The 27,309-nt window shown below is 46.2% G+C and overlaps 1 protein-coding gene across 5 annotated transcripts in view; it reads left to right on the top strand.

Annotated features, from left to right (window-relative positions):
* The first annotated feature begins 14,448 nt into the window (after positions 1 to 14,448).
* USP30 (ubiquitin specific peptidase 30) overlaps positions 14,449 to 27,309 on the top strand; it is a 23,198-nt gene continuing 10,337 nt past the window's right edge. For 2 of the 5 annotated variants that reach the window (XM_074295683.1, XM_074295673.1), the window contains exons 1-6: positions 15,410 to 15,691; positions 18,055 to 18,164; positions 21,432 to 21,614; positions 23,302 to 23,417; positions 26,489 to 26,587; positions 27,259 to 27,304. In XM_074295683.1, the coding sequence (XP_074151784.1) occupies positions 18,065 to 18,164; positions 21,432 to 21,614; positions 23,302 to 23,417; positions 26,489 to 26,587; positions 27,259 to 27,304 (544 nt within the window). In that variant the 5' untranslated portion in view covers positions 15,410 to 15,691; positions 18,055 to 18,064. Of the gene's footprint in view, positions 14,574 to 14,831; positions 15,160 to 15,409; positions 15,692 to 18,054; positions 18,165 to 21,431; positions 21,615 to 23,301; positions 23,418 to 26,488; positions 26,588 to 27,258; positions 27,305 to 27,309 lie in introns of those variants that run through there. The other 3 variants (XM_074295662.1, XM_074295657.1, XM_074295691.1) reach the window with 3 other exon arrangements.

Raw genomic sequence — 27,309 nt, 5'->3', positions numbered from 1 at the left:
AATACTAAAGAGCGGAAAGAGACCCGTATGTGCCAAAATGTTTGTGGCAGCTCTTTTCGTAGTGGCCAGAAACTGGAAGATGAATGGATGTCCATCAATTGGAGAATGGTTGGGTAAGTTGTGGTATATGAAGGTTATGGAATATTATTGCTCGGTAAGAAATGACCAGCAGGAGGAATACAGAGAGGCTTGCAGAGACTTGCATGAACTGATGCTGAGTGAAATGAGCAGAACCAGAAGATCACTATATACTTCAATAACAATACTGTATGAAGAGGTATTCTGATGGAAGTGGAAATCTTCAACATAAAGAAGATCCAACTCACTTCCAGTTGATCAATGATGGACAGAAACAACTACACCCAGAGAAGGAACACTGGGAATTGAATGTAAAATATTAGCACTACTGTCAATCTACCCAGGTTACTTATACCTTCAGAATCCAATACTTAACTTGCAACAAGAAAATTGGATTTACACACATATATTGTATCTAGGTTATACTGTAACACATGTAAAATGTATGGGATTGCCTGTCATCTAGGGGAGGGAGTAGAGGGAGGGAGGGGAAAATCTGGAAAAATGAATACAAGGGATAATGTTATAAAAAAATTACTCATGCATATATACTGCCAAAAAATTTATAATTATAAAATTAATGAAGAAAAAAGAAAATAAGTCATATCTAATCCAGTTCCAGTTGATCAATGATGGATAGAATCAGCTACATCCAGAGAAGGAACACTGGGAAATGAGTGTGAACTCTTTACATTTTTTGTTTTTCTTCCCAGGTTATTTTTACCTTCCGAATCCAATCCAATTCTTCCTTTGCAACAACAACAACAACAAAAAATTCAGTTCTGCACGAATATATTTTATCTAGGATATACTACAACATATTTAATATGTATGGGAATGCCTGCCATCTAGGGGAGGGGGTGGAGGGAAGGAGGGGAAAATTCGGAACAGAAGGGAGTGCAAGGGATAATGTTGTAAAAAATTACCTATGCATATGTACTGTCAAAAAATGTTATAATTATAAAATTAATAAAAAAAAAGAAAATGTCATAAACTCTGGGAGATGACTATGAACCACTATATATAATTTCCAATTCCTCTAATTTTGTCCGCCTGCATTATGGATTTCCTTCGCAGGCTAATTGTACTCTATTTCAAAGTCCGATTCTTTTTGTACAGCAAAACAACTGTCTGGACATGTATACATATATTGTATTTAATTTATACTTTAACATATTTAACATGTATTGGTCAACCTGCCATCTGGGGGGAGGTGGGAGAAAAGAGGGGAAAAGTTGGAAGAAAAGGTTTTGCAATTGTCAATGCTGTAAAATTGCCTATGCATAAATTTTTTGTAAAAATAATTTAATTAATTAATTAATTTTTAAAAAAGAAAACAAGTCATAATCTTGTGACCCCCACATTTAGTTATGAGAGCCCACGTGGAGTTGTGACCCACAGTTTTAAGAAGCTTTGGTATAGAGGGAAAAGACAAGAAGGGCTGGTATAGATGTTGTAGTTATAGGGCATAATATGGAAAATCCAGCAAAGAAGACTGAGAAGGAATGAACCTTTTTTTTAGAACACTTATAAATGTGAAAGATTATCTGATTTATAAGATTTCAGTCTGTGTGCTGCAGTAGAAAGAGCATTAAACCTCAGGAGACCAGATTTCTAGGCTCAGTTCAGCCTTTTTAACCTTAGAAAGTCACTTAACCTTCTCAGTCTTCATTTCATTAATTGCTTTGAAAGAGAGTCTGATGAAAAAGAATCTTTACGGCAAAATATCTGGCGCTTCCATCACTTCAATTCCATGCAGAAAATATTTATTTAGTAAGCAAATCTGCTTGTTATTAATCCTGGGCTAGGCTCTGGGAATCTAGAGACTAATTGAAAACCAGTTCCTGCCCTCAAATTTACTTTCTATTTGGAGAGGTAGAAAAATAGTCAGTGAATATTTATTAAACCCCTACTGTATACCAGGACTTGTACTGGGGATACAATAAAAGTACAAGATCTTCTCTCAAGGGAGAGATAACCTAAAGACAACTATAGACATACAAGATAGAGACAGGAGAAGCTGGAAATAATCCAGAGAGAGATACTATTAACATTAAGAGAAATTGGGAAAGGTTTTTATTATTATTATTATTAAATTTTTCCAATTACATGTAAAAATATTTTTAGAACTTTGTTTGGAAAGGCTTTTTGTAGAAGATGAGATGTTGATTAGGATACGAAAGAAGCCAGAAGCCAGAGAGGAAAAGGGAGAATATTCCATATAAAACATTGAAGCACATAATTATGATATATTTTGAACATAAACAGATCACTATATGTATCAGAAAGGGCGTCAGCTAACAAGAAGTGGCCTCTGGAAGGAAGCTGGGAATTCTAAGAGACAGAAGAGAGGAAGGAGTTCATTCTAGTTATGGGTGGGGGGAAGCCTATAAAAACACATGGAAATGAGAAATGGGATGCTGTGTACCAGGAATTGCAAAGGGGCCAGTTAGATTAAACTATAGCATGCCTGAAGGGGAGAAGCATATAATAGTCTGGAAAGGTCATAAGGAGCCAGATTGTGGAGGGCTTTAAATGTCAAGTTGAAGACTTTATTGAAGATAAATCAGAAATGGAATTACTCTGAAATGATAATGTCATTATGAGTCTACAATTCTTCAAATCATACAAGACTCTATAAAATATAGGAGGTGGGGAGGGTGCTGATTGCTAGCTATTCCTTGACATATTATAAACCTCTAAACCATTTCCAAAAATTGTAGGATGCTAGGGGCAGGTAAGAAAAATAATGAATATGAGTCGATATCAGGGGTGGGTTAGTGAATGTTTAATACCCAGATTTCCAGAAGAAAAAAAAATGGGCACAGGACACACTCTTTTCTTTTTTTAATTTTTATTTTTTTATTAATAGTTTTTATTTACCAGATATATGCACGGGTAATTTTACAGCATTGACAATTGCCAAACCTTTTGTTCTAATTTTTCCTCTCCTTCCCGCCCTCCAGATGGCAGGTTGACCAATACATGTTAAATATGTTAAAGTATAAATTAAATACAATATATGTATACATGCACAGGGCACACTCTTAAGTTAATATATATCATTAGCATTTCCCCCACCATTTTCTTAAGTCTCCAAAGCTTCTTACATTGTGGATCACGACTCCATATGGAGTTACATAACTGAATGTGGGGATTGTGAAATTATGATTTATAATCATTAAATGTTTGATTTGTATACCTATTTTATATACCTGGGGTCACATAAAAATTTCCCAGGAAACAGGGGTAACAAGTGGAAAAAGTTTAAGAAGCCTTGGTTAGACAAACAACAAATAATAAATCAAGCCCTGACTTGTAGTATTTGCTGATTTCTGTAAGTATTTACAATAAAAATTTAACAGTCGATTGTCGAGCTAGTATGAGTTGGCTTTAGCCACCTTATTCGGATGGTAGCATCAAAGGGCAGAGGAAGGGCTTCAGGCAACCAGGTGAACATTATTTGACAAGCACTGATTCTTCCTATGAGGTAAGACATAAAACAGGGGCCTTTACACTCATCAAAGATGTCTGCCATCAGACAATCGTGTGTGAGTGATATCTGTGAGCCATGAAAAGACTAGGTTGTCTGAGCTGTGGTTAATGAGGTGTGCAGGATTTGCAGGATGGAAAAGGTATCGGAGATCTATAGGGCCACCATCTTTCCTATGCTTAAGGGTAACTACTGCCCATCTCCTTAAATGTAGCATTCCCTCTGGGATCAATGACCCAATTTACATTGTCTTTGCAGGCTAGGTTCTTTGGGTTACTAAACTGTTAAATGTTTAATGCTAAATGTTAAAAATAGAATTTATATTTTAGCCAAGTATTTGATAAAGTATGTCATAATGTGTTACACTAATGGTCTTCAAAGTTTGGCCCATGACCTTAGGCTAAGGCTTGATCATGAGTGATCATGGGTGATCACTCAATCAGAGGACAAAAAATTGGATTGAATCTTGAGAATACACCATCCTCCCAGGCCCTCTGTCTCACAAGTTCCTCACTATCTCTCTCTACTTCCTAACAATCATGGCAAATTCCACTGATTTCACCTTTTTAACACCTCTTGAATACACATGTGCCCTTCTCTCCCTGACATGGCCACCACTCTGGTACAAGCTCTGATCCCCTAGAGTATTACAATAGCTGCTAGGAGGGTGGGATCTATCTGCTCCAAGTCTCCCCACTCCCCACTCTTTCATTACATCATTAGACTGATTTTCTTAACGTTCAGGTCGAACTCCATATCATTCTCCTACTTAAATAAACTCCCATGATTCTCCATGGCTTCCAAGATCAAATATAAAATCCTCTGTTTGGCATTCAAAGTCTTTTTTGACCCACCACCTTCTAGTCTTCTTATACCTTATGCCTCATCCCCAAATACACCAGCCTCCTTGTTGCTATTCAATGACAAGATGCTTCATCTTTCCACTCCGGACATTTCCATTGACTGCCCCATAACTAAAATGTCATCTCTACTTTCTGCTTCCCTGGTTTCCTTCAAATGTCCACTAAAAGTCCACCTTCTACAGGAAACCCTTTCCTTCTACTTTTTAATTCCAATGACTTCCCTCTATAAATTATCTTCTATTTTTTCTATCGATAGCTTTGAATGTTGTGTCTTCCATTAGATTGTAAGCTCTTAAAGGGAGACTGTCCTTTGTCTGTCAGTGTTTCTGTCTCATTTTTGGTGAGGCAATTGGGGTAGGAAGTGGTAGTGTTTGAGGCTGAATTTGAACTCAGGTGAAGCAAATGAACACATTTGGTAAGTATATAAATATAGTCATATATATAAAATGTATATTATATATATTATAATGTATTATATATTATATTACATATCATAATATAATATATATAATGTATATATATTATATTATATGTCATAATATAATATATATAATGTATATATATATATATACATAAACTATTATACATAATATTGTACACAGTTTTAGCGTTGTTTTGGTTTTGTATATATAGTTCACACACATATACATATAGCTACATAGAGCTGTTTTTGGGTAGGTTTATGGTTGTATAATTCCTACGGCTGTTTTGAATTTGAGGAGCAATATCCTGTACTGGAGTGGAAAGACAGCTGATCTTGTATTCAGGAAGTCTTGGGTTCAAATCCTGCCTCAAAGGGCTATGTAATCCTGGTTACTTCAGGCAGCCTTCTAAGATTATAAACCACAGAGAAGGGGCTGTCCTGCCTCGGTAGAGGAAGTTTGCTATTTCAGAGGAATTCTGGACCCAGTCCTCCCCCTTCTGAATCCAATCTCAAGCATAACAGAAAACTGAGGAAGGGTGGGAAGTGCAAGATCAAAGGGAGCCCCAGAACCTGGTCTTATTGAACTCTCAACATTTCTCCAAATATCCAGGATGTGGTTACATGATCCACCCAGGTCACCTGGGTTGGGATGGCTTTGACCTTTTAGAATGACTGCATATCCAAGGATAGGAACCTCTTTACAAATCCTATCAAACACAACCCATCATTCCTTTCCCATATGGCCATCCCCCAAACAGGTGAAATTCCCAAAGAGAAAGCCCCTGTTCCAATTCCCACACCTGATGGTCTAAAATCAGACTTTTTTTTTTTCTAGCACCCAGGACAGTACCCCTCACATAACAGGTATCCAGTAATTGTATATGTTGATTGTGATGATGGTGATGATGGTGGTGGTGGTGGTGGTGGTGGTGATGGTAGTGGTGAAAAGAAACAGTAGTTTTTAGCCCCTAGAAGACTGAAGATGGACCAATGTTGTCTCCATTTTCAGAAAAATGGGGGAGAGGAATGGTGGCTTCTGGAAGTGACTGGCTCGTAAGTTTGACATCTAAGCCTGGCAACATTATGAAAGAAATATTAAATAGAATATTAAAATGAGAAAAAGAGAGCAGTTTCTGTAGGAGCCTGGACAGATTGACTCAGGACAAACCATACCAAATTAAATTCATTTCCTTGGTTAAAAGGAGTAATCAAATGGGTAGAAGAGAAACATGGTCACAAATTCTGTTTCCCTGCACTTCCTGGAAATTCTTTATCTTTTCCAATTCACATTTCATGATGTTGTTACTCTCTTGCATAGCTTCTCTTTCCTTTCCCCATTTTTCTTCTAACTCTCTTTTAAGGTTTTGAATAGTCTCTTCTAGGAGAGAGTTATGTGATGGGGGCCAGGTACCATTCCCCTTCAGGGTATTAACTGGAGACTGTTTGCTATTAGTCTCCTCCGGGTTGCAAACCTGCTCTTTTTCTGCATAGAAGATATTGATCATCCTTTTGATTTTTTTACTCATTTTTTAAAGCCTGTAGGGTCTGCCTTCAGGGCAAGGAGGTTACCAGCTTCCTCTGCAGAATTAGAGATAGGTATATAGATGGCAGCTGTCTTGTGAATGGGATGCAAAGGTACGAGGGTGCTCTGGGAGAGAGTTACCTTCGATGCCTTTTTCAACAAGGCATTTGACAAAGTCTTTCATGATGTTCTTAAGGGTTATCATTAGAACCATGAGCTATTGTCCACAATGGACAGGATACAGTGGATCTGTACATAGTGGATAGGAAATCTAAGTAGATTTAAAGCTGGATACATTTCCATTGACTCAAAGTGTACCAGTTGGATTGATTTCTTTTTTTTTTTTTTTTTGAAGCTGGGGTTAAGTGACTTGCCCAGGGTCACACAGCTAGGAAGTGTTAAGTGTCTGAGACCAGATTTGAACTCGGGTCCTCCTGAATTCAAGGCTGGTGCTCTATCCACTGTACCACCTAGCTGCCCCTTATGGACTGATTTCAATCTACTTTTCTTTAAGTATGTGATCTCCTCTACTTCCTGGAGGTTTATCTCACACTATTTTCCTTTGTGGAGTGGCAGCAATGGTAGAGTGAATAGAGAAATGAACTCAGGATAATGATTCAAATCCCTCCCTCCATCCTATTCTTGGGGAAACCACTTAACTTCAGTTTCTTCATCTGTAAAATGTTGGGATTGTTGATGATCTCTGAAGTCCCTTCCAGTGCTAAATTAGATGACTGGCTAGCCACACCTTGAATTACACATTCTATTTCTTAGAATTCTGAGCATAGATTTAGACCCGGAAGAAAGACTGACCATTTGGTCCAACCCAATTGTATATTACAGGAAACTGAGGCTGAAAGAGTTGAAGTAAATATCCCCAAAGTTGCACAGGTTATGTAGCAAGGAGTAGAACTAACATTCTTGGATCATTTAGCACATTTCTAAATCCTGTGCTTTTCCCACCAGAATTCTTCATACTTCCTTCAAGGCTTAGCTCAGGTGCCATTTTCTTCATGAAGCCTTTTCTGTTCTTTCCTGTTGTTGTGTTCAATTTTCCTTATGGATCTGTAGTGTCCCCCTCAGTAGAATATGAGTTTCCTGAGGCTTGAATATGTTTCATTCGTGTTTTTTATGTTTAGTATCTAGCATAATAAACACTTTATAAAGGCTTAGTTGAATCATTTTGAATGACTAGAATCATGCTTATCAATTCTGCTTAGTTAATGTATCATGAAAAAGAACAGATTCAAAAGGATCTTAACAAACATGAAGGACCCAAAGTTATAAGATGAAATCTAACAAATAAGTGTAAAATTCTGAATTGAGGCTAAAAAACCAAAATGCATAAATATAAGATAGGCAAAATTGTTTGCTTGTCTTTTTTTGTTTTGTTTTGTTTTTTGTTTTTTTTTGTAGTTCACATGAACAAGGACTAGAGATTTTGGTAGGGATTTGGAACACAAAAACTAAATTAAATAAGCCCTACCCTCAAAGAGTTCATATTTTATGAGAGAGAGATGACATGCACATGTATAAGTATATAGAAAATCAATACATATGTGATGATCAACTTGGATAGACTTTTGCTCTTCTCAGCAATACAGTGATTAAAGATAATCTAAAAAACTCGTGATGAAAAATTCTATCCTTATCCAGATAAAGCATGATTTGAATGTGGATCAAAACATATTATTGTCACTTTGGGGTTGTTTGTTCTTCATGTTTTTTTCCCTTTTGTTTTGATTCTTCTTTCACAACATGACTAACATACAAATATATTTTATAACATACTCTATATAAGACTGCTGGCCATTTTGGGAAGAGAGGGAAAATGGAAATCAAAATCTTACAAAAATAAATGTAATTACATTACATGCAAGTACACGTAATTAGAAAATAATTTAAAAAACTATTAAGTAGGGGAGGAATGAATACAAAAAAGAAACAGTGATATGGGGTGGGGAAAGTACTGGTACCTTGGGTGACCTGGAAAAGCATCTTGTAGAAGGTAACAGTTAAATAGAAACTTGTAGAAAGCTAAAGGATTCTAAGAGATGGAGTTGAGAAGGAAGCAAATTTCGGAAATGGGGAATAGTCATGTAAAGTCAAAAATCATCAATAAATATTTAGTAACTGTTCTATGCCAGGCACTGAGCTAACCCCCTAATCATGCAAATATAAAAAAAGAAAGGTAGCCCCTGTCCCCAGGGACCTTATAATCTAAGAGGGGAAGACAGCTCACAAACGAGAGCTGAAAAGGGGAATGAGGAAGGGTAGGAAACTGAGTCAAGAGCTTAATGGAGAAGTCTCCAAGTAGTGTAGTCAGGTGGGAAGTGAGAAAATAGCTGTGCTGGCCCTTATCTTGAAATGGAGATTTTAGAGCTCCTGGCTCCATCTTCCAATTGGAAGGACAGAGGCTACTGCTGAGGTGGGAGAACTAAGGTTGATTGACGATGAAAAGACATGTAGAAGGAATAAGGAATAAGGTCATTTGTGTGTGTGTGTGTGTGTGTGTGTGTGTGTGTGTGTGTGTGTGTGTGTGTGTGTTGCCAAGAGAATGGGCTTGTGGGAGCTCCTTAAAGGACCAATGAGAGCTCCTTTAAAGGTGTAAGCACCTTTAAAGGTGTGAACTCAGTGCATAATTACCTTGTAAGAATCCTAACACAACACCAGAAACAATAAGAAGTCACTATTGAATATGGAGGGAAGAGAAGCTGATGACATGGTCAGATTTGTACATTAGGAAATTAATTTTGGAAGCTACGTGGAGAGATAAGTCTGCTAAAGTAACAATGACATCTTGGACTCTTCCCAAGTCCTGTTTCAGGCCCAGACCCTTGGGGTCACTGCTTTTTCAGTGACTCATTTTATTTCCATCCATGGGCCTGGGCCAAGCTCTTAATTTCATCCTTAGGTGATAGAAGAGGCTAAGTGGAAACTGTTTCAGACACACCTGCCTGGACAAAATTAGTGAAAGCCCTTTGGAGCTGCTCTCAGAGGAAGCCCTTATTCTTTAGAAAAAAAAATTTCCCTGGGGAGGGGACATGGTCCAGCAGAACAAGAGCTGGGTGTGGAGTTGTGGATACTAGTTTTGTCACTTATCTGTGTGACCATATGTATATGACATTACCTCTCTGTGTCTTACTTTCTTCATCTGTATAATACAGGGGTTAGACCAGGGGTTCTCAAACTACGGCCCTCGGGCCAGATGCGCCCGCTGAGGATGTTTACTAGGCCCGCTGGGTTATGGCAAATGGGCTGAGGGACGGAGACAGAGTGTGAGCTTTTGTTTTTACTCCAGTCCGGCCCTCCCACAGTCTGAGGGACAGTGAAATGACCCCCTATTTTAAAAGTTTGAGGACCACTGGGTAGACTATAGGATCTCTTAAAGATCATTATCTAGAGTTGGCAGGACTCTCAAATCCATGGAGCAGAGCCTCCAAATAAGGAGGCTGAGAGGAGACACAGAGAGGTTCAACCACTTGGATAGGGAGTTTTCCAGACAGTCAGGTTACCACCGAGCTCGCCTCCTGGGTAGTATTTACCTCACAAGAGTGTTGTGAGGATCAAATGGGATAACGTGTGGGAAAATGCTTCAAAAGCCCTAAAGTGCTACATAGATCAGCCATGATTGTGGTTCCTGGGCTAGGTAACGGTGGTGGTTCAAAGTTTAATTATAACATGAAATTCCTGCCTTTGAGGCTTATGGTATAATAATAACAATGCTAGATATAAGGTAGTTTCATAAGACAAGTGGATTAGGACTGCAGAATTCAAAGGACTATGTAAGGTTGGAGGTGGGGGGGGAAGATTTTAACTGAGGACATCAGGGAAGATTTCTTGGAGAAGGCAACACTTGACTTTGACTTTGAAGAGTGGTAGGAATGAGAGACAGAGACAAAGGGAAGACTGAATTTCTAAGAGCCTTCCCCTCTGAACACATGATATTGTGCCTGACAGGTAAATTTGCCAAATAAAATGGGTTTGAATTTACTCAGGGGATCAAAGGGGACCTCTGAGCAGAGGAACTTGGCCAGATCTATGCAGAAAAGTGAATTTGACAATTCCAAAGACGCTAACTCCGCTCCCTGGACATGGCAGTACCCACTTAAGAGGGTCTAGCAAGATTGGATCCTTTCTGAAGGTCTGAGTTATCTATTGCTCCCTTTCTCAACAAATTTCAGTAATTCCTCAGTTCCATTTTGAGGGCATAATTCTAAATCCCTTCTTAAAACCCAATGAGAGAACAAAAAGACTTTGGACTGTTTGTTGATCTCATGTGTTTTCTCTCTCTCCAGGAACATAGAAGCATATGCTTTAGACTACATTAGCACATCAATAGCCATGCCTCTGAGACCCTGACCCCGTGACCCAGTTATCTCCAGATATCCCAGAGATCTCTCTTTCTGCCTGATGTATGGCAGTACAGGGTAGGAATGGCCACTCAATGCACCACTTCCACTACAAATTAATAATACATCACTATTTATAAAAACATCTATTATTCAGTGGCAGCTGTACTTGGACTGGCTAGACCTCAGGTTTGTCGTGGGCACCAGGCAATGAAGACAATAACTTGAGCAGACAGTCTGATGGGGAAGAATCGGACAAGGATACGAAAAAAAAAATATCATGTGAAGTTTGTTTTCTTTTATTTGTACTAGCTGACGTGCCTGCTGATGTTTTATGGGTTTTGGTGAGCAGTTATAGCCCATTTTTGGCAAAGATATCGCTAGAATAGAGAATCTAGATATCTCAGATGATAAACTTCTCTGAGAGTCTCTGGCAGGACATACACAAGTCCATTGCCAAGCTTGTACTCAAACTTGCCCGGCTCAATAGGACTTGGAAAAACTGATATTTCTCAGGTATAACTTTGCCTTGGAGAACCTCAGGTCACACGTATGCAACATCATAATTAGGAATGTTGACACTTGGGCAAACTCAGCAGATTGATTCATTTATTTCATTGCCCTCGTTGCATTAACTGTTTTCTTGGTTATGCTTACTCTGGTAATTCATGAGCCTTTCCATGAAGTTTTTATTCCATGATGTAATCATATTCCATTGCATTTTCGTGGCAGGCTTCGCTCAGCTATCCCTCCATTTCAACTTTCTATTGTCTTCTACTCTGGATTCCTTTGCCCTCTTCTCTTTGTTTCTTTCTTCTCTTGCAAAACCTCAGCCTTGTCTTTCTCCCACTCTCTAGCTCCTATGTAGGGGTTGCTAAATGAAATTGTTGGAAATCCTACAACTGTGCTAACTGGTTCATTTGTTCCTTCATGTATTGCTTGTCGGGACATCAGGAACGTGATGCTATGACTTGCAAGTGAATTGGATTTAAGTAAGGGAAAGTTCTGTGCTCATCAGCTTTACTCTTTCCTCTGGAGCCAATTGGGTGCAAGATGGGTGGCAAGATTACTGCGGTAATTTATTCCTTCCTAATTGATAACCTGTCTCACTTTCCACAGAAATGATTCCAAAACTTCTCTGTCCTCCCCATACCTCATCTTCTTCCCTTTTAGCTTAAGAACTTTTTCTTTGTGTTTAAAAAATAATATGATTGTTTCAACATGTGCCCTCTTCCCTTTTTCTTTATCTCAAAATCCTGGGTGTCGTCATTCATTTATCCCATCTCTGATAAAGTCAAAGTAGAAACTGTGGTCCAGACACACCTGTCTTTCTCTTTTCCATGGCTAACCCTTGGTGTGCACTAGATTCTACTCCTTATTGTTATTTATCCTTTGTTTTCTCAGTAGATTGCATTTTCTTTTTTTTTGCTGAGGCATTTGGGGTTAAGTGACTTGCCCAGGGTCACACAGCCAGGAACTGTTAAGTGTCTGAGACCAAATTTGAACTCAGGTCTTCCTGAATTCAAGACTGGTGCTCTATCCACTGTGCCACCTAGCTGCCCCTACATACCTCTGGTGGCAGTTCCAAGTGCCATTTTTTTTTTTTTTGACACAGAGAAACACTGCTTGGTAGCAGGGCATATTGCACATGCTCCAACGTCAACCTGTCCCAGAATACTGCTATGTCTCATTCTCTGGTGACATTTGGGGTTCATAGGTCTTGGCTTCCTATTCCCAAAACATGTGTCTCGAAATGGTTATAGGACCTGAAGACAGAACCCCTGTTATACGTGATATAGCCTTTACGGGGACCGTTGGAAGGGCTCCCCGCTGCAGCAGCCTTGTTGCTCATGGCAGCCCAGGCTGCTGAGATGAGGGGGGCCACCGCCCAGGGGTACCCTACATAGTATTTGACAGAAGGGTGTTATGTACCTAGCAGTGTTTTTGTTGTGGGCAGCAACAGTCACCTGATCCAAACTCCCTGACAGTAACCTGTGACCCTGACTGGTGGGAAGAGGGTCCCCATTATGTAACTGGTGGTTGAAGGGCTGTGGCTTTTGTTATGCCCACCAGGTGTACCCCTTCCTGCCTCTTCAATGGCTTCCCCTGTGGCACGGAGGCCAGGCGAGGCTCACTGCTGCCCCCTGTGCCCTGTCTGTTCACGGACCCACACTGCAGCCGACCCCTGGTAGAGGCATTGGGCAGTCCTGACTAGCAGGCTGTTTCCTGTACCATGACACACTCTTTTTCAGCTGACATTACAGTGTCTATACAATGGTCCTCAAACTTTTTAACTAGGGGGCCAATTCCCTGTCCCTCAGACTGTGGGAGGGCCGGACTAGAGTAAAACAAAAGCTCACCCTCTGTCTCGGCCCCTCAGCCCATTGGCCATAACCAGCGGGCCGCATCTGGCCTGTGGGCCGGAGTTTGAGAACCCCTGTATCTATGTAGTGGTAACAGGTCACACTCTGTGTACATGCTATACCCTTCAGATCCTAGCCATCATCCCTATGAAGGTGCCTCCTTTCTATGGCCACCTATGTATCCAACATGGCTTCTGGGGCTCCTGCGTAGCGTTAAGCGTTTTGCTCTGGTGTCTTTTTATTCTGGGGGCCCCAGGACATGGCGATAGGTACATAGGACCTCTGGTCACCCTTTAACACCCCGCCTTGGGTCCCCTTAAGGTGGGGAGGGGTCAAGGGTATCAGCCCCAGCTTCTACCTCCTCTGGATGCCATTAGTTCTTGTCTATGTCTCTGTGGGTGGTTTTCCCTATTTTTTAACTTTTTTGTTTTGTTTTTTCCTGAGGCTGGGGTTAAGTGACTCGCCCAGGGTCTCACAGCTAGGAAGAGTGAAGTGTCCGAGGCCTGATTAGAACTCGGGCCCTCCTGACTTCAGGGCTGCTGCTCTAACCATTGCACCACCTAGCTGCCCCGTTTCCCCCATTTTTCAAGGAGCTTGGCATTCGGTTTGCCATCTATTTCATGCCATCACATGCCTGCAGCCAACAACTGCGCCCGTGTCTGCCTCCGGCTGATCTCGGTGAATGCTGGGCCCCAGGCTCCTCTTCTCCTTTGGACATTTGGTGACAAGCTTTATATCAACCTCTCTGCCTTCCCCAAGTAGGTTAGCGATCCTCTGACTTCGTACACTCCTGACAGGGGGCTGGGAAGGGGGATGGGGCTCTTCATGCCCCTGGTGCAGTGAGCCGTCATCGGGCCCAGTGAAACCCGCAGCCTGGTGCGCACCCGGTTCGGGCGCCGGCCCGTGCTCCCTCTGTGGTGCTCCCCCTTCCGGCCAGTCTCCCTCACTGGGCCCTGTGTCCCATGGCTCCCCTGCCCCAGGGCTGCTGGAAGCCGTGGCTCCTCTTGGTTACAGTTTGGAAAGCCCGAGGCTGTCATGGTAATGACATGTTCTGCCTGCTGGGGGGGAGGGGGGGAGACGAGGTGATCCCAGTGGCCCCACTTAAGGAGGTCATAGGCCATGGGGCATTGCCGTGACCTTTCCTTGGCATCCTGTCAACTGTGCCAGCTCCCCGGGCAGGGGGCATACCCGGTCCTTCCAGGTGGGAAGTGAGGGAGATACAAAGAAAGGGGCTGGGGGCTCCAGGATGCTCCGAAACAGATTAATACGCCCGTGGGTCCTCATGTCAGGGGCGGTCCGCAGCGAGGCCCGCCCGCCCCCCCACCAAAATAAAAGCCCGGGAGTGATTCTTAAGGAAGGCCGTCTGGGGCTGGCTCAGGTGCACGGAAACTACGGATACGTCTACGCTGTGGCCCGGCCCAACGTGGAGGCCGCTCGCTGAGCGCGGACCTCCGTCCCGGCACTCGGGGTCAGGCCAGGTACGCAAGGCCAAGGACCGGTCCCTGGTCTCCCTGATTTCACCAAAAGCGACGCCAGAGCTAGACTTTATCAGGGAAGCATCCCCGAGAGTTCCAACGTCCCAGATTCTGGGGCTCCTCCTACGGGGGACGTAACCCTAGGCCTCGGAGTCTGCGCAGACGTTCTTCGGTCTCTCCCTCCCCGACCCCCACCCACCCCGCGTCCTCTTCGTAGCAACGAGCTCTCGAGCCTACGCGCGTGCGCGGGCCGGTTGCTAGGGAAGACGGGATTAAAGGAGGCCGGAAGGTGGTGGTTGCTGTCCTTCGACTTTTATCCTCCGGCAGAAGCCTGTTTCCGGTCCGTCTCTTTCCCGAGTCCCCCCCACCTCCTCCGGCTCAGAGTGCCCGCTCCCCTAAGCCAAAAGAGCTGAGCCCCGCGGGGGCGGGGCGGGGTGGGAGGGGGGCAGCTCGGGGAGTTCGGCTGGGCGGGGCCGGGCGGCCTCCCCTCCGAGCGAGCCGGGGCAATGTTCAGCCCTGGGGCCGAGGCGGCGGCGGCGGCGTTGGACCGGAGTCTCCGGCGCCTCCTGCGGGCCGGGGCCGTACTCAGGTCAGTGGGGCTGGCTCCGGAGCCGGGCCTGAGGGGGAGCGCGAGGGCGCAGCCGCGGAGAGAGGGGCGGGGGCGCCAGGAAGCCGAGCGGCTGGAGGACGGGGCGGGGGGAGGGGCAGAAGCGCGCGGGCGCCGGGGGCGCGCAAGCGCAGGGTCGCCAGTGGGGGAGGGGCAGAGGCCGGAGGACGGAGAGGTGTGCGGGGCTGAGGGCTCGGAGCTCGAAACCCTGAGGGCGGGGCCGGGAGCGCGCGTTGGGGGAGGTGGGGCCGGGCGCAGGGGGCGCTGGGAGCTCTGGCTCCGCCCCCTGCCCCCAAGTTAGCTTGTTGGAAGTTGGGACTCGCTTAGCCGGCCGGCTGCGCGGAGCTGGGTGGAGAAGGCCCGGGTTCGAATTCCAGCTTTGCTCCTGGGTCTCCGTGTGACCTTGGACGGGTCACTGCCCCTCCTCCCAAATGATGGCGTCCGACTAGAGCGCTCAGTGAGACTCACATCAAGAACCAGCATCTATTAAGTGCCTCCTGTGTTACTGGGACAGGTGTGAGCATTTATGCAGCACCTGCTGTGTGCCGACCTTTACATTCCTGACCTCCATCACCACCCCGTCCATTTTAGAGTTGGGGAAACTGAGGCAAACGGGCGCCAGGACCCGCCTAGGGTCACCGCTGGTCCGTGCCTCGGGCTGATTTGAACTCGGGTCTCCCTCGCCAGGGCTGGGGTTCTGTGCGCGAGGGGCCCCTGTGCCGCAGCTCCCTTTTTAACGGAGGCTCCGAGTGAGACCCCAGCGTGGGGGAGGGGCTGTCAGCACTTATTAAACTCCTGTTATAGACAAACCCCCGCCCCCGGGGGCTCCCCCTTCCCTAGTGAGCGGTGCCCCAGTGGCTTTCTGCAGGACTCAACCCCAGAGCCTTCCAGAGGGGGAGGGGCTGCCCTCGGGGTCAGAGTCAGCCCCTCAAAAAGCACGTGGGGGGGGGCACCCACTCTTTCCCAGGACGAGAGGAGCTTCCCCCGTGCTCAGCTGGGCTCCGAGGAGCCAGGCCTCCAAGTGCATACCCTGAGCGCTTCATAAATGCTGGCCTGCCCAAGGCGTTCTCCAGAATAAGTCAGAGCCCAGACCGCCCCTCCCCCTTCCTGGGGGCTGCTGGCCCGAGCTTCGGCCTCCTCCCCCTCAGACTCCCTGGGATGTGGCTCCTGGTAGGTGCCCGGTGGTCGGGGTCGCCAGGACCCAGATTGGCACTGCCCAGCCACCGTGGCCAGGGGTGCAGGGGGCTTAGCCCAGAGACCCTCTGTGGGCCTGGATCCGAGCCCCTCCTGTCTGAACCAGAGCCAGGGCCCGTGGGGGCTGGGGCACTGCCCGGTGAGCTGCAGAGGCGGCACTAAGGGAGTCACGTGTTACTCGGGGCTGCGGAGGAGACCCCAGCCCAGCTCTGCCCTCGGGAGGCCTCAAGGAAGCTGAGGCTGCAGGAGACCCCCGGACCGGGGTCTGAGCGCGGGCCTTGGCTTGGCTCTGCAAGGCGCCCCTGCCACGCTCACCCCAGGCCTCCCTGCCAGGCCCCACCATGCACGGGGTCCTTTGACCCGGGGCCGCTGGCCGAGGTCACCCAGAGGGCCGGCTGCCTCCTTCCTGGCCAGTCCGGTCGGTGACCAGGCTGGCTCTGACTTCCCGGGCCCGGGGCGCTCCCCACTTTGCTGAGGAGTCACAGGGTCTGGGGAATAGGGTCCCCGCAAAGAAACGCTGAGCTTCTCCTTGGGCCTGGCCCATGCTCTGGGCCCTCCCAGGCCAGCTCCGGCAGGGCCTCTGTTTCCTCCACGTCCCCTTTAGAAGGCAGGAACCCCAGCATCCACCTGAAGGGCCGCCCTGGGGGGCACACAAGAGGCAGACAGAGCTGGGGTTGGGAGAGCCAGTGGAAGAAGCCCGAGGGGGGCTGGGGAGGGGGCATCAGTGCCATCCCGACAGGTCACGGCAGCAGAGTTCTGGGGAAACGTCCTGTCCTGCCCCTGCTCCCAGTTTGGGGCTCAGGACGTGGTGTTCCTGGTACTTTGTTTACATACTAATTAAACAGAGAGCCTGCTGTTTTAAAAGTGGCTTCACTGCTGGAGGGCTCTCTCTCCCCCTCCCCTTTTTCTTCCCTTCCCCCTCCCTCCCTCTCTCCCTTCCTCTCTCTTCCCCTCCCCTTTTCTCCCCTTCCCCCTCCCTCCCTCTCCCTTCCTCTCCCCCCTCTCCCTTCCTCTCTCCCCCTCCCCCCTTTTCTCCCCTTCCCCTCCTTCGATCCCCCCCCTCTCAGAAGGTGCAGTTCAGTTCTTACACCATGACCCCAAACACCAGAGTTCTCTGTCAATATTTGGAGAACCCTCTGAAGTAGCTCCTCTGCCAGAGGAGGGCTTTGGAGGCTGTGGCCCCTCCCTCTGAGCGGGCTGTGCTGACATCTGGTGGAGGTTGTGGTAAACAGCAGAAAGGGTGCAGATCTGGAGGCACAGGACCTGGGTTCAAGTCCTAGCTCTGTCCTTTGTCACCTCTGTGGGCTCAGGCATGTGAGGGAAGCTTTCTGGGCCGTGGTTTTCATCTGGAGATGAGGGACCGCCTTGCAGCCCCCGAGCTTGCCCCAGTTCTGCCCCTGGCACCAGCCCCTGGAGCTTGCCTCGCCCCGCTTGCTGGGTGGCCTTGGGCACATCGCTGTCTCTCTTTGCCTCAGTTTCCTCCTCGGGGGAATGGGAGGGCCAGGAGCTCCTCCGAGCTCTCAAAGGGCTGCACAAGTGCGTGGGTGCCGCACAATGGGAGCTCTGAGGCAGGAAGGAGCCCCTCCCTGGGGTCCTGGCTCTGCTGACCTGGCCCACACCCCCGGTCTGGGCCGGTGCCCAGGCCTTCTGGTGCTGACGGTGCCCCCTTGCCTCCTCCCTTAGGTATAAGGTGATGAAGAACTGGGGAGTGCTCGGGGGGGTCGCCGCGGCCCTGGCGGCAGGCATCTATGTGCTGTGGGGCCCCATCACGGAGAGGAAGAAGCGCAGGAAAGGTAAGGGGCAGCACGGCGGGGGGGACCACAGCGGCCTGGACAAGCAGACCGTGGACACGCTCAACATGCGGGGGCATGGGTCTGCGGGGCTTGACAAGCAGTCAGTTCCTAGTGACTTTCTCCGCATTGTCCATCCTCTTGTAACAAAGTCAGCGGCCTCGTCACGCACCTCGGAAGCGGGCTCTCAGGCTCTGGCAGCTCGTCATTCGTGTCCTTTGTTGCTGAGGGGCCCGAGAGGGCTCGGGGCCTGACCTGCCCTGTTCTCTCTAAAAATTCTACAACTCGCACAAGTTCTTAGCCCGGAACCAGCTACAGTGCCCTCCCACAGTGCCCTTCCACACTGCTGGGGGAACGTTGCTGCGGAGCAGACACAGAAGGGGCCCCAGAGCAGTGCCCCCGGATACCAGTCCTGCCTCAGATCTGGACCAGCCCCAGACCTGGCTCTGGGAATGGTGCTGCCTCAGAGGCCCTGCCCCATGCTGTTTGTGGACATCGTGGTGTTCATGGGCATCGCTGCCTGGCACCCTGTCTCCCACCACCCCTCGGGCCTTCTCCATCCAGGAAGGTCTGACATGGGCCCTCCCCAAGGCACCTTTCTCCAAGGGTCGGGGAGCTCTGGTCACCATCTGGTGAGGGCTCGGGCCCATGGTTTCCCTGAGAGGGGGCCGGGCTTCTGTTTGTCCTCACTTTCTGCTCTTTGCTGAAGCTCCTTGGGGCCCCAGGTCTGTTCCCAGGAAGGCACTTAGGGGCCTCGGGCCTTGGCCTCCTCATCTGTAAAATGGGAGCATTGGAGTAGAGCTCTCCAGTCCGTCTGGCTCCCAGTCAGTGACTGCAGTCTAGGCGGATCCCCTTCCTTCTAGCACAGAGGAAGCAGGCCATAGTCCATCTTCTGGGGACCAGGGAAGTGAGCGACGGCTTTTCTGGCCTAGTCTCCTCCTTTGGAGGACTTCCTCCTCAGGTTCCTCCCGGCTCTCAGTGTACAGCCCAGTACAGGACACGGCCTGGGTCCGTGGGTCTCTCTTTAACCAGAACAGGGTGTGAGGGAAGGGACTCCGATTGCGCCTCTGCTTCCCTTAGGGACCCTTGACCCACAGGGTCCCCTCGTTTTAGAAATAAGGAAACAGGTCTATAGAGATTAAATGATGGGACTTAAGGTCACACTGGCAGGGGCCAGCTAGGTGGCGCAGTGGATAGAGCCCCAGCCCTGAATTCAGGAGGACCCGTGTTCAAATTTAGTCTCAGACACTTAACACTTCCTGGCGGTGTGACCCTGGGCAAGTCACTTAACCCCAATTGCCTTGGGAGGGGGGGGAGGCACACAGCATGTGAAGTGGGATGTGAACATCAGACAAAGAGAAAATAAGAGAAGCAGAAAGTATGTTACACTTAAAGCTATCAATGAAACAGTATCAGTATGAAATATACAAACAACATAGCAGCATCCATTAATAAAGGAAACGTTAACTGAGTTGCAAAATGATAATACAGTCTCTATAAGAGACTTTGAGTCTCCTCTCTCGGGGCTGAACAAATTGAACAAAGTTAAATGAAAAGGAAATACAGAACTGAATTTTTGTTGTATTTGTATTTGAAAGACACAAGACATCTTCTGAATGGAAGTGTTAAAGAATATATGTCACTTAGTTATTAACCTGGCACTACTACAAAAACGGACGGTGTTCAGAGAAATTATCAATTAATTCAAAGACGGAAGCATCCAGACTCATCCACAATAAAAATAATTAACAGAATAGGTAAGAAATAGCCTAGAAAGTAGGAATAGGAGCAGGGTAATCTGGTTAGTCGGCCGACTAGATGTTAGGAATAGTAACCTGATAATTATTTAGATGTGGGAAGATGAGAGAGAGTAAAATCAAAGAAAATAAAGTTTTAAGGGTTTTTTTTGTATAATACGTTTTTATTTTTCAAAATACATGCAAGAATGGTACTGTTGAGCAGTGTCCAAAGCTGAAGATCAAGAGGGTCATTAGAATTGCAAGTGGCCCTTGAGTGGGGGGACATAGAGCGGTTTACAAAAGACTGAGCAGAAATGAGAGACTTCACTTGATTTGTCAGGCTAGATTCCAGGAGTCCTATACAATAGGTCCCAGTTGCTTTCCGAGACAGACCAAGGATCCTCAATTATATAAAATGGGGAGAGGGGGAAGCCAACTTTCCTAAATGTCCTACTTTATGCTCTTCCCAACAGGCTAGGGTATTTTCTTTTTTCTTTTCTTTTTCTTTTTCTTTTTCTTTTTCTTTTCTTTTTTCTTTTCTTTTTTCTTTTCTTTTTTTTTTTTTTTTAGAATTTTTAAAGTTTAAAGAATTTGAAAGTTTAAAGTTTTAGAATTTTTAAAGTTGTCTGAAACTTCACAGCAGTCTGAGGGTCACTTTATACCTGTCAGGCTTACAGAGATGGCAGGAGGAAATGTGGCAGTCTATCAACTACAGTAATGGGTATAAAGGAAAATAACCTTGAAAAATACAACTGTGATCTAGTCAGGGACCCATCAAAACTTCAGAAGACTGGCCACGAAGTGGGTTTCCCCCCTTTAGCAGAAAGGAGGGGAATGGACTTGAAGCCACTGAAGCCGCTGTGATGGTGACTTGGTTTGTTTGACCGGTGCTGTTAGTTATAAGGGAGAGCTTGGGGGGAGGGTTACAGAAGAAGTGTTAATAATGGGGGGAAAAAAGAAATATTAGTGAACCATCAGAAATACAGTGAAGGGAAGTTCAGAATGGGATACAAATGGGGAAGCGTTTTAATTAGTGTTAAATTTAACATACACTTTTAAAAAACCCATATAAACAAAAATGAACAATTTTCTATACGGTCCTCCTTTTTGTTCATTGTGTACTGAGATATTTCTCTTGTGGATTGTTAAAGTTCATAATAATTTTATTTTAAAATCTTCTTGACAGTGGAAAATTCTCCATTTTCAGTTTTATTGGCTTAAATAACCTAATTTGACTTCTAAAATACAATTGTAAGCAACAGACCAGTTTTTTATCCATAAGCCTTTTATCCCAATTCTGGCCTTTTAGCCCAGGTCCCAACTTCATCATTCTAAGCGGGACTGCCTCTCAATTCCTTTTTCAGAGTTCCTTTGGCCGTTTTCCTGTAACACTTTCTGACAAACGTGAAGAAGGTTTAGAGACCATTCAGCGAAGCCCTGTTTCCCTCCTTTTGTGATCCAGGTTTTCTCCAAGTGAACAAAGGCCAAGTGATGGTCATGGCTGACTCACTGCTCTGTCCTTTTTCCCTAGGGCTTGTTCCTGGTCTTCTCAACTTAGGAAACACCTGTTTCATGAACTCCTTGCTGCAAGGCCTTTCTGCCTGTCCCACGTTCATCAAGTGGTTGGAGGAATTCACTGCCCAATATCCTGCGGATCAGAGAGAAACCACTAAGCCCCAATACTTGTCCCTAACTCTGCTGCGCCTACTGAAAGGTAGGGAATTGTGGGAGAAATAAAGGGGTTCTATAGCACAGCCATTTCTTCCACTTTGAGGTCACTTCTTTTTTCAGAATCGCTTGTGGAAGCTGTAAAGTCTTTGTAGAATGTGCTTTGTCCATGCTGGGCACCTGATTCGCCTCCAGTGAGTCAAATTGTTCTCTTGTACAAGAGATTTCTGACTTGAGAATAATGCTGACTTCACTCTGAGATGACCCTCTGATCATTGTTCAACACTCCCCCCTCCAGATAAAAGTTATAATGTGAATAAAGGGGAGTCACTGAGCAAAGGTTTCTGTCCTTGTTAGTGTGTTGGTATTTCCCCTTTTCTTAAAACCCTGCCAAGCTTTCTCTGCCAGGGTGAGGCCACGGGGTCCTCACCAAATCATGTTATTGCTACAACCTCTACCTCCTGCCATTTTTTCCCAGAGGAAAAATGGACATTAAGGAAGGAATCATGGAAAGATGGGATTGAGGAATCCCTAGAGAACAAGAGGCTTTTGGGAAAACTAGTTGTGCTAGTACTTACCGAGTCCTTTACCATTCTGAGGTTGTTTGGGCGTGATGGCCTTGCTCAACATCTTGCAGCTTAAATACCAAATTCAGGCATGGCCCATGGCTTCTTGTGTGTTCTTCCAACCTGTTAGCCCCATGAATTTTTTTTTTTTTTTATTATATAAATATATATATATATATATATATATATTATAATATTATCCCTTGTATTCATTTTTCCAAATTACCCCCCCTCCCTCTATTCCCTCCCCCCGACGACAGGCAATACCATACATTTTACATGTGTTACAATATAGTCTAGGTACAATACATGTGTGTGAATATCATTTTCTTGTTGCACAATAAACATTAGAATCCGAAGGTACATGCAACCTGGGCAGACAGATATTAGTGCTAACAATTTTCATTCCCCTCCCAGTGTTTCTTCTCTGGGTGTAGCTACCTCTGTCCATCATTGATCAACTGGAAGTGAGTTGGATCCTCTTTATGTTGAAGATTTCCACTTCCATCAGAATACATCCTCATACAGTATTGTTGTTGAAGTGTACAGTGATCTTCTGGTTCTGCTCATTTCACTCAGCATCAGTTGATTTAAGTCTCTCCAGGCCTCTCTATATTCCTCCTGCTGGTCATTTCTTACTGAGCAATAATATTCCATAACCTTCATATACCACAATTCACCCAACCATTCTCCAACTGATGGACATCCATTCATCTTCCAGTTTCTAGCTACTACAAAAAGAGCTGCCACAAACATTTTGGCACATATATGTTTCTTTCCGCTCTTTAGTATTTCTTTGGGATATAATCCCAGTAGTAGCGCTGCTGGGTCAAAGGGTATGCACAGTTTGATAACCTCTTGAAGCCCCATGAATTTAAACCACAGCTTTTCCTGTCTGTTGGTCAGGTCTGATTCCACCTGGTGGTTAAGGAATAAACCATCAGGAACAGCCACCTCTTCCCTGTTTAGAGGCTTCTCCTGCTGTCAATGACCAATGGGAGTGGCTTGGAGAGTTTACGGGTCAGATGGATGAGCCACGATGATGGCTTTTCTAGCGCTCTCAGGTTCGCAAGCCAGCTCTGGTGCTCTTCCCAGCAAGTTCTTTGATTTCTGATCCATTGAGATCCAATGGAACCGTGACCTGTATAGTCATTTCTGTCTCACCAGCTTTGTCTTGCCAAGAAGTCACCAGTGGTGAGGAGGAGGAGGACGTCCTGGACGCTGGCTGCCTACTGGAGGTGCTGAGGATGTACAGGTGGCAGATCTCCTCCTTTGAGGAGCAGGTGAGAAGTGGGCACAGCCCTGCCCCAAAGCATGATTGCTACACACTGAGGAGCAGCTGGAAGATCAGCCTGGGCCTTGCCCATGGGCAACTCTGACTCTTGCCAGAGGCAAAGGCTTTCCCATCAATTTCATAACTTTTATTTAAAAACCTACTCTAGGGCAGCTCAGTGATAAAGCACCAATCCTGAAGTCAGGAGGACCTGAGTTCAACTCCAACCTCAGACACTTAACACTTCCTAGCTCCGTGACCCTGGGCAAGTCACTTAACCCCAATTGCCTCAAAACAAAAACAAAAAACCCCTAAAAAACTTGATATGTCAGGGCTTGGGTTAGACAAAAATAGACTCTGCTGTCAAGAATTCTTTTGGAAGTCGTGTGTGTGTGTGTGTGTGTGTGTGTGTGTGTGTGTGTGTGTGTGTCTGAATGTGTGTCTGTGTATCTGTGTGTGTCTGTGGAGGGGTTGGGAAGGGCCTTGTGTAGGAGAAGGGTTTGAAATGAGGCTGTGATGGAGCTAGGGAGGCCAAGGGGCAGAAGTAAGGAAAAACAGCAGCTCCTGGTTTGGGAGATAGTCATTACCAAAGCAGGAAGGCAAGAGATAGCATCATATGAGCAGGGAGCAGCCCACAGGCTAGTCTGGCTGGAGGGAAGAGTGGGTGAGTCTGGAAAGGTGAATTGGAGCTGTATTGTGTGGCATGGGGGACAACATGCATTTTATCTTGGAATTCATTAGGAAGCCTCTTGAATAGGTCAGGGATAAGTCAGACCTGTGTGTGTTTTAATAAAGTCTTCAATAAACCTTATGGGAAAAGTTAAGTTCTTGAGAAGGGACCATTAACAGAAAAGAAAAAGAAACAATTGATGAACTAAAAATGAGAAAATCAACAAATAAACCCAGAAGAGGAAATTTGAAAATTAAAAGAGAAATAGATAAGTTGGACAACAAAAGACTAACAAACAATATCTATAAACTTTTAGCTCACCTACTTAAAAAAGAGTTTTAAGCAAATGGACAAGATGAATTCATAAGAGAGACGAAATAAAAAGAATTTAGCAATAAATAATGAAAAAATCCTGCATCAATCTATTCCAAAAAGTTATTCACTATGGTCAAAGTCAATCATGTAAGAATGATTTGACATTAGGAAAACAGTTAACATTGTTAATCGTATTTAAAACAAAAGCTCTTGGTCTGATTATACATGCAGGAGAGGGTCAATTGGGCAGCTCTTTGGAGGGAGGGATTGGAGAGGGGAGAGACCAGGTGGTCTGTCGCCTAGCATTTGGCCAGGATTTCCTGGGCGCCAGGCAAAGCACTGAGGATATGGAGGCAAAGCAGAAAGTCTGTCTTGTACTCTCAGGGAAACAAGATGTCTCCATAGAGGTGGACACAGAATTTGTGTCTGTAAGAAAATAATACAAAGTAATTCGAGGGGGATGCTAGCATCTGAGCAGGAAAAGCACTAGAGCGAGGGATTTAGAGAGGGACAGGTGGGGATGGTGTGTGTTCCAGCCTAGGGGCCACAGCCTGCAGGCAAAGGCGAGGAGATGAGAGGTGGGACTTCGTGTGGGAGGAGCAGCAGGACGTGCCTGGTTTGTCAGCTGTGTCCACATGGGAAATGATGACAGCCAGAGCAAATGTGGTGACAGAACAGAAAGAAGGAAAAGGGGACATGATAAACTGTAAAGAAAGAGCTGGAAAGACTTGGCCACTGATTAGATATGGAGAGGGGGGAGGCAGGGGTTGGGGGGGGGCGGCACTGTGGGTGGGGCTTACAAGCCTGTTTAGGACACGATGAGCTTGGGATGAGATGCCTGCTGATGGGCAGGTGTAGACACCAGGCAGCAGTTGGTGATGTGGGACCAGAATTTGGGAGGGAGTTGAGAGTTCCATGGCTTTGAGTTGACTTGTATATAAGGAAAAGGCAGAGGCAAACATTGGGTGATTATATTGATTAGGGAACTCCGGATGGAGAAAATGTCCTCCGCCAGTGCACGTCAGCATCCCCTCTGTCCCCCCGGTTCAGTTGCTTAGATCCCTGAGTACTTTGGTGACTTGCCCAGGGTTACCTGCCATAACCCTAGTGAGAGGAGGGGAGAGGGAGGCAGGGAGGGCTGGCCGGGCTCTGGTGGCAGCCAGGCACCCCGCCCTGCTCCAGGTGCTGGGAAGCTGTGGGGGCCTCTGAGCTCCATCCTCCCCCCGGCATCATTGATGCTGTATGTGAAAGCCTGGCAAGAAGGAGCCCGGAACTCTTTTTCCTTCCTTTATTTTTAAGACCTTGCCACTCTGTGCTTATCTGTAATGGGAAGCAGCTGGCTGTGGTGTCCTGTTGTAGGAAATGATTCTGTGGGGTTATCTATAATTTTTTAAAAGATCCTCATTAAATGAAGCAGTTACATGCTAAATGTGTGTAAAATGGTGAAATATTTTTAATCCGAGAACTAAAAACATCACTTCCAGCATCGTCTGAGAACAGGAGACTTGTCAGTAAAGGATCTGAGCCCTCAGCAAACCCAAGGGGACCTAAGAGAGGACAGTTCTCCCTAACCCTTCACAAACCAGTAGCATGTATTAAGTGCCTGCTATATCCAGTTTCTGCTCTCAGCCCAGGCTTCTTGGCTGCAGGGACCACTTGGCCTTTTCTGTGTCCCCAGCACCTGAGGGACTTGTCAGCAAAGCGCCCACATCAGGTTGCAGAGGTCAGGCAGCCCAGCCCCTGCTACGCCACTGCCATGGTCAGAAAGCTCAGTGACACCCCCTGTTAGCTCCAGCATCCAACTGTCTCAGCTTTGTTTTCCTTTTGAATTCATATTTTGTATCAGTTTTATGTTGCACATAATTACTGATAGTACTGATGTCTTCAATGTGTAAATAACCAGACACCTTGTGGGGTGCACCCAAAGCCTGGAGACCGCTGGTGGTTGGGGTGCTGCCAGGCCTGGACTTTGGGCCTTGGTTGGCTGGAGGGAAGCCCGTCCTCAACCTGCTGCTCTCGTTTTATGCAGTCAGCTGGAGGTGGGGCGGGGGATTGACGTTCTGTCCCTTCCTGACTGACCTGTCCCTCTTGGCTAGGATGCACATGAATTATTCCACGTCATCACGTCGTCTCTAGAGGATGAGAGAGATCGCCACCCTCGGGTAGCACATCTGTTCGACATGCATTCTTTGGAGGTAAAGCCCAAAGACTATTTCCCTATATTTGTATGTAGTAGGGAATAAATGTAGGAAGCACAATTAATAAAGAAGCCCAGCTTTAATCCTGAGGTTAGGTTCATCCAGAGCTGGGAGATCTCAAAACTCTTTTAAAGTAAATCCTTGTTCACAAGCAGTAGAAAGAGTATTGGGAACTGGGATCCTGAGCCCTTCCAAAGTCAGTGGGTCTCACTAAGCCCCAGTTTCTTCATTTGTGGATGAGAGCTGACTTGGGTGATCCCAATCCATCCTGTCCTTCTGACTCTAAATCTGGGCGCCTGTGAGTGCTGTGGAAGATGCAAACCCAGCACTAACCAAAGCACGTGCTGTGGCCCCTGGACAGAGGACAAAGCTCGCCGGGATGAGATCCCCAACGACCAGCACCGGGTGGAGCGGGTGGCCCCGGGAGGATGGGGAATACGCTTCTCCATGAGAGGGGCTATGGAGGGGAGGTCAAGAGGGAATTTATTTGTTGGATGAACGAGGGCAATTCAAACAGTTTTAAAAGGTGAGGATTTCTGGGGTTTTTGATGTCAGTTTGTGTTGAGGTCAGTGTGGAAGTCTGTTCAAGTTCGGGGTGGGGGGCTGGCAGTGAATAGAGTTGCATTTTGGGAGTAGGGTATAAATAGTTTGTCTCTCTTTCTCTACAGCTGCAACAAGAAATGACCCTCCAACAAATAAGCTGCAGAATACGAGGTAGA

Source organism: Sminthopsis crassicaudata, chromosome 1 (assembly GCF_048593235.1).
Source record: "Sminthopsis crassicaudata isolate SCR6 chromosome 1, ASM4859323v1, whole genome shotgun sequence".
Lineage (NCBI taxonomy): Eukaryota > Metazoa > Chordata > Mammalia > Dasyuromorphia > Dasyuridae > Sminthopsis > Sminthopsis crassicaudata.
Note: the sequence above shows the minus strand (reverse complement) of the source record. Positions and strands in the feature narration are given on the sequence as shown.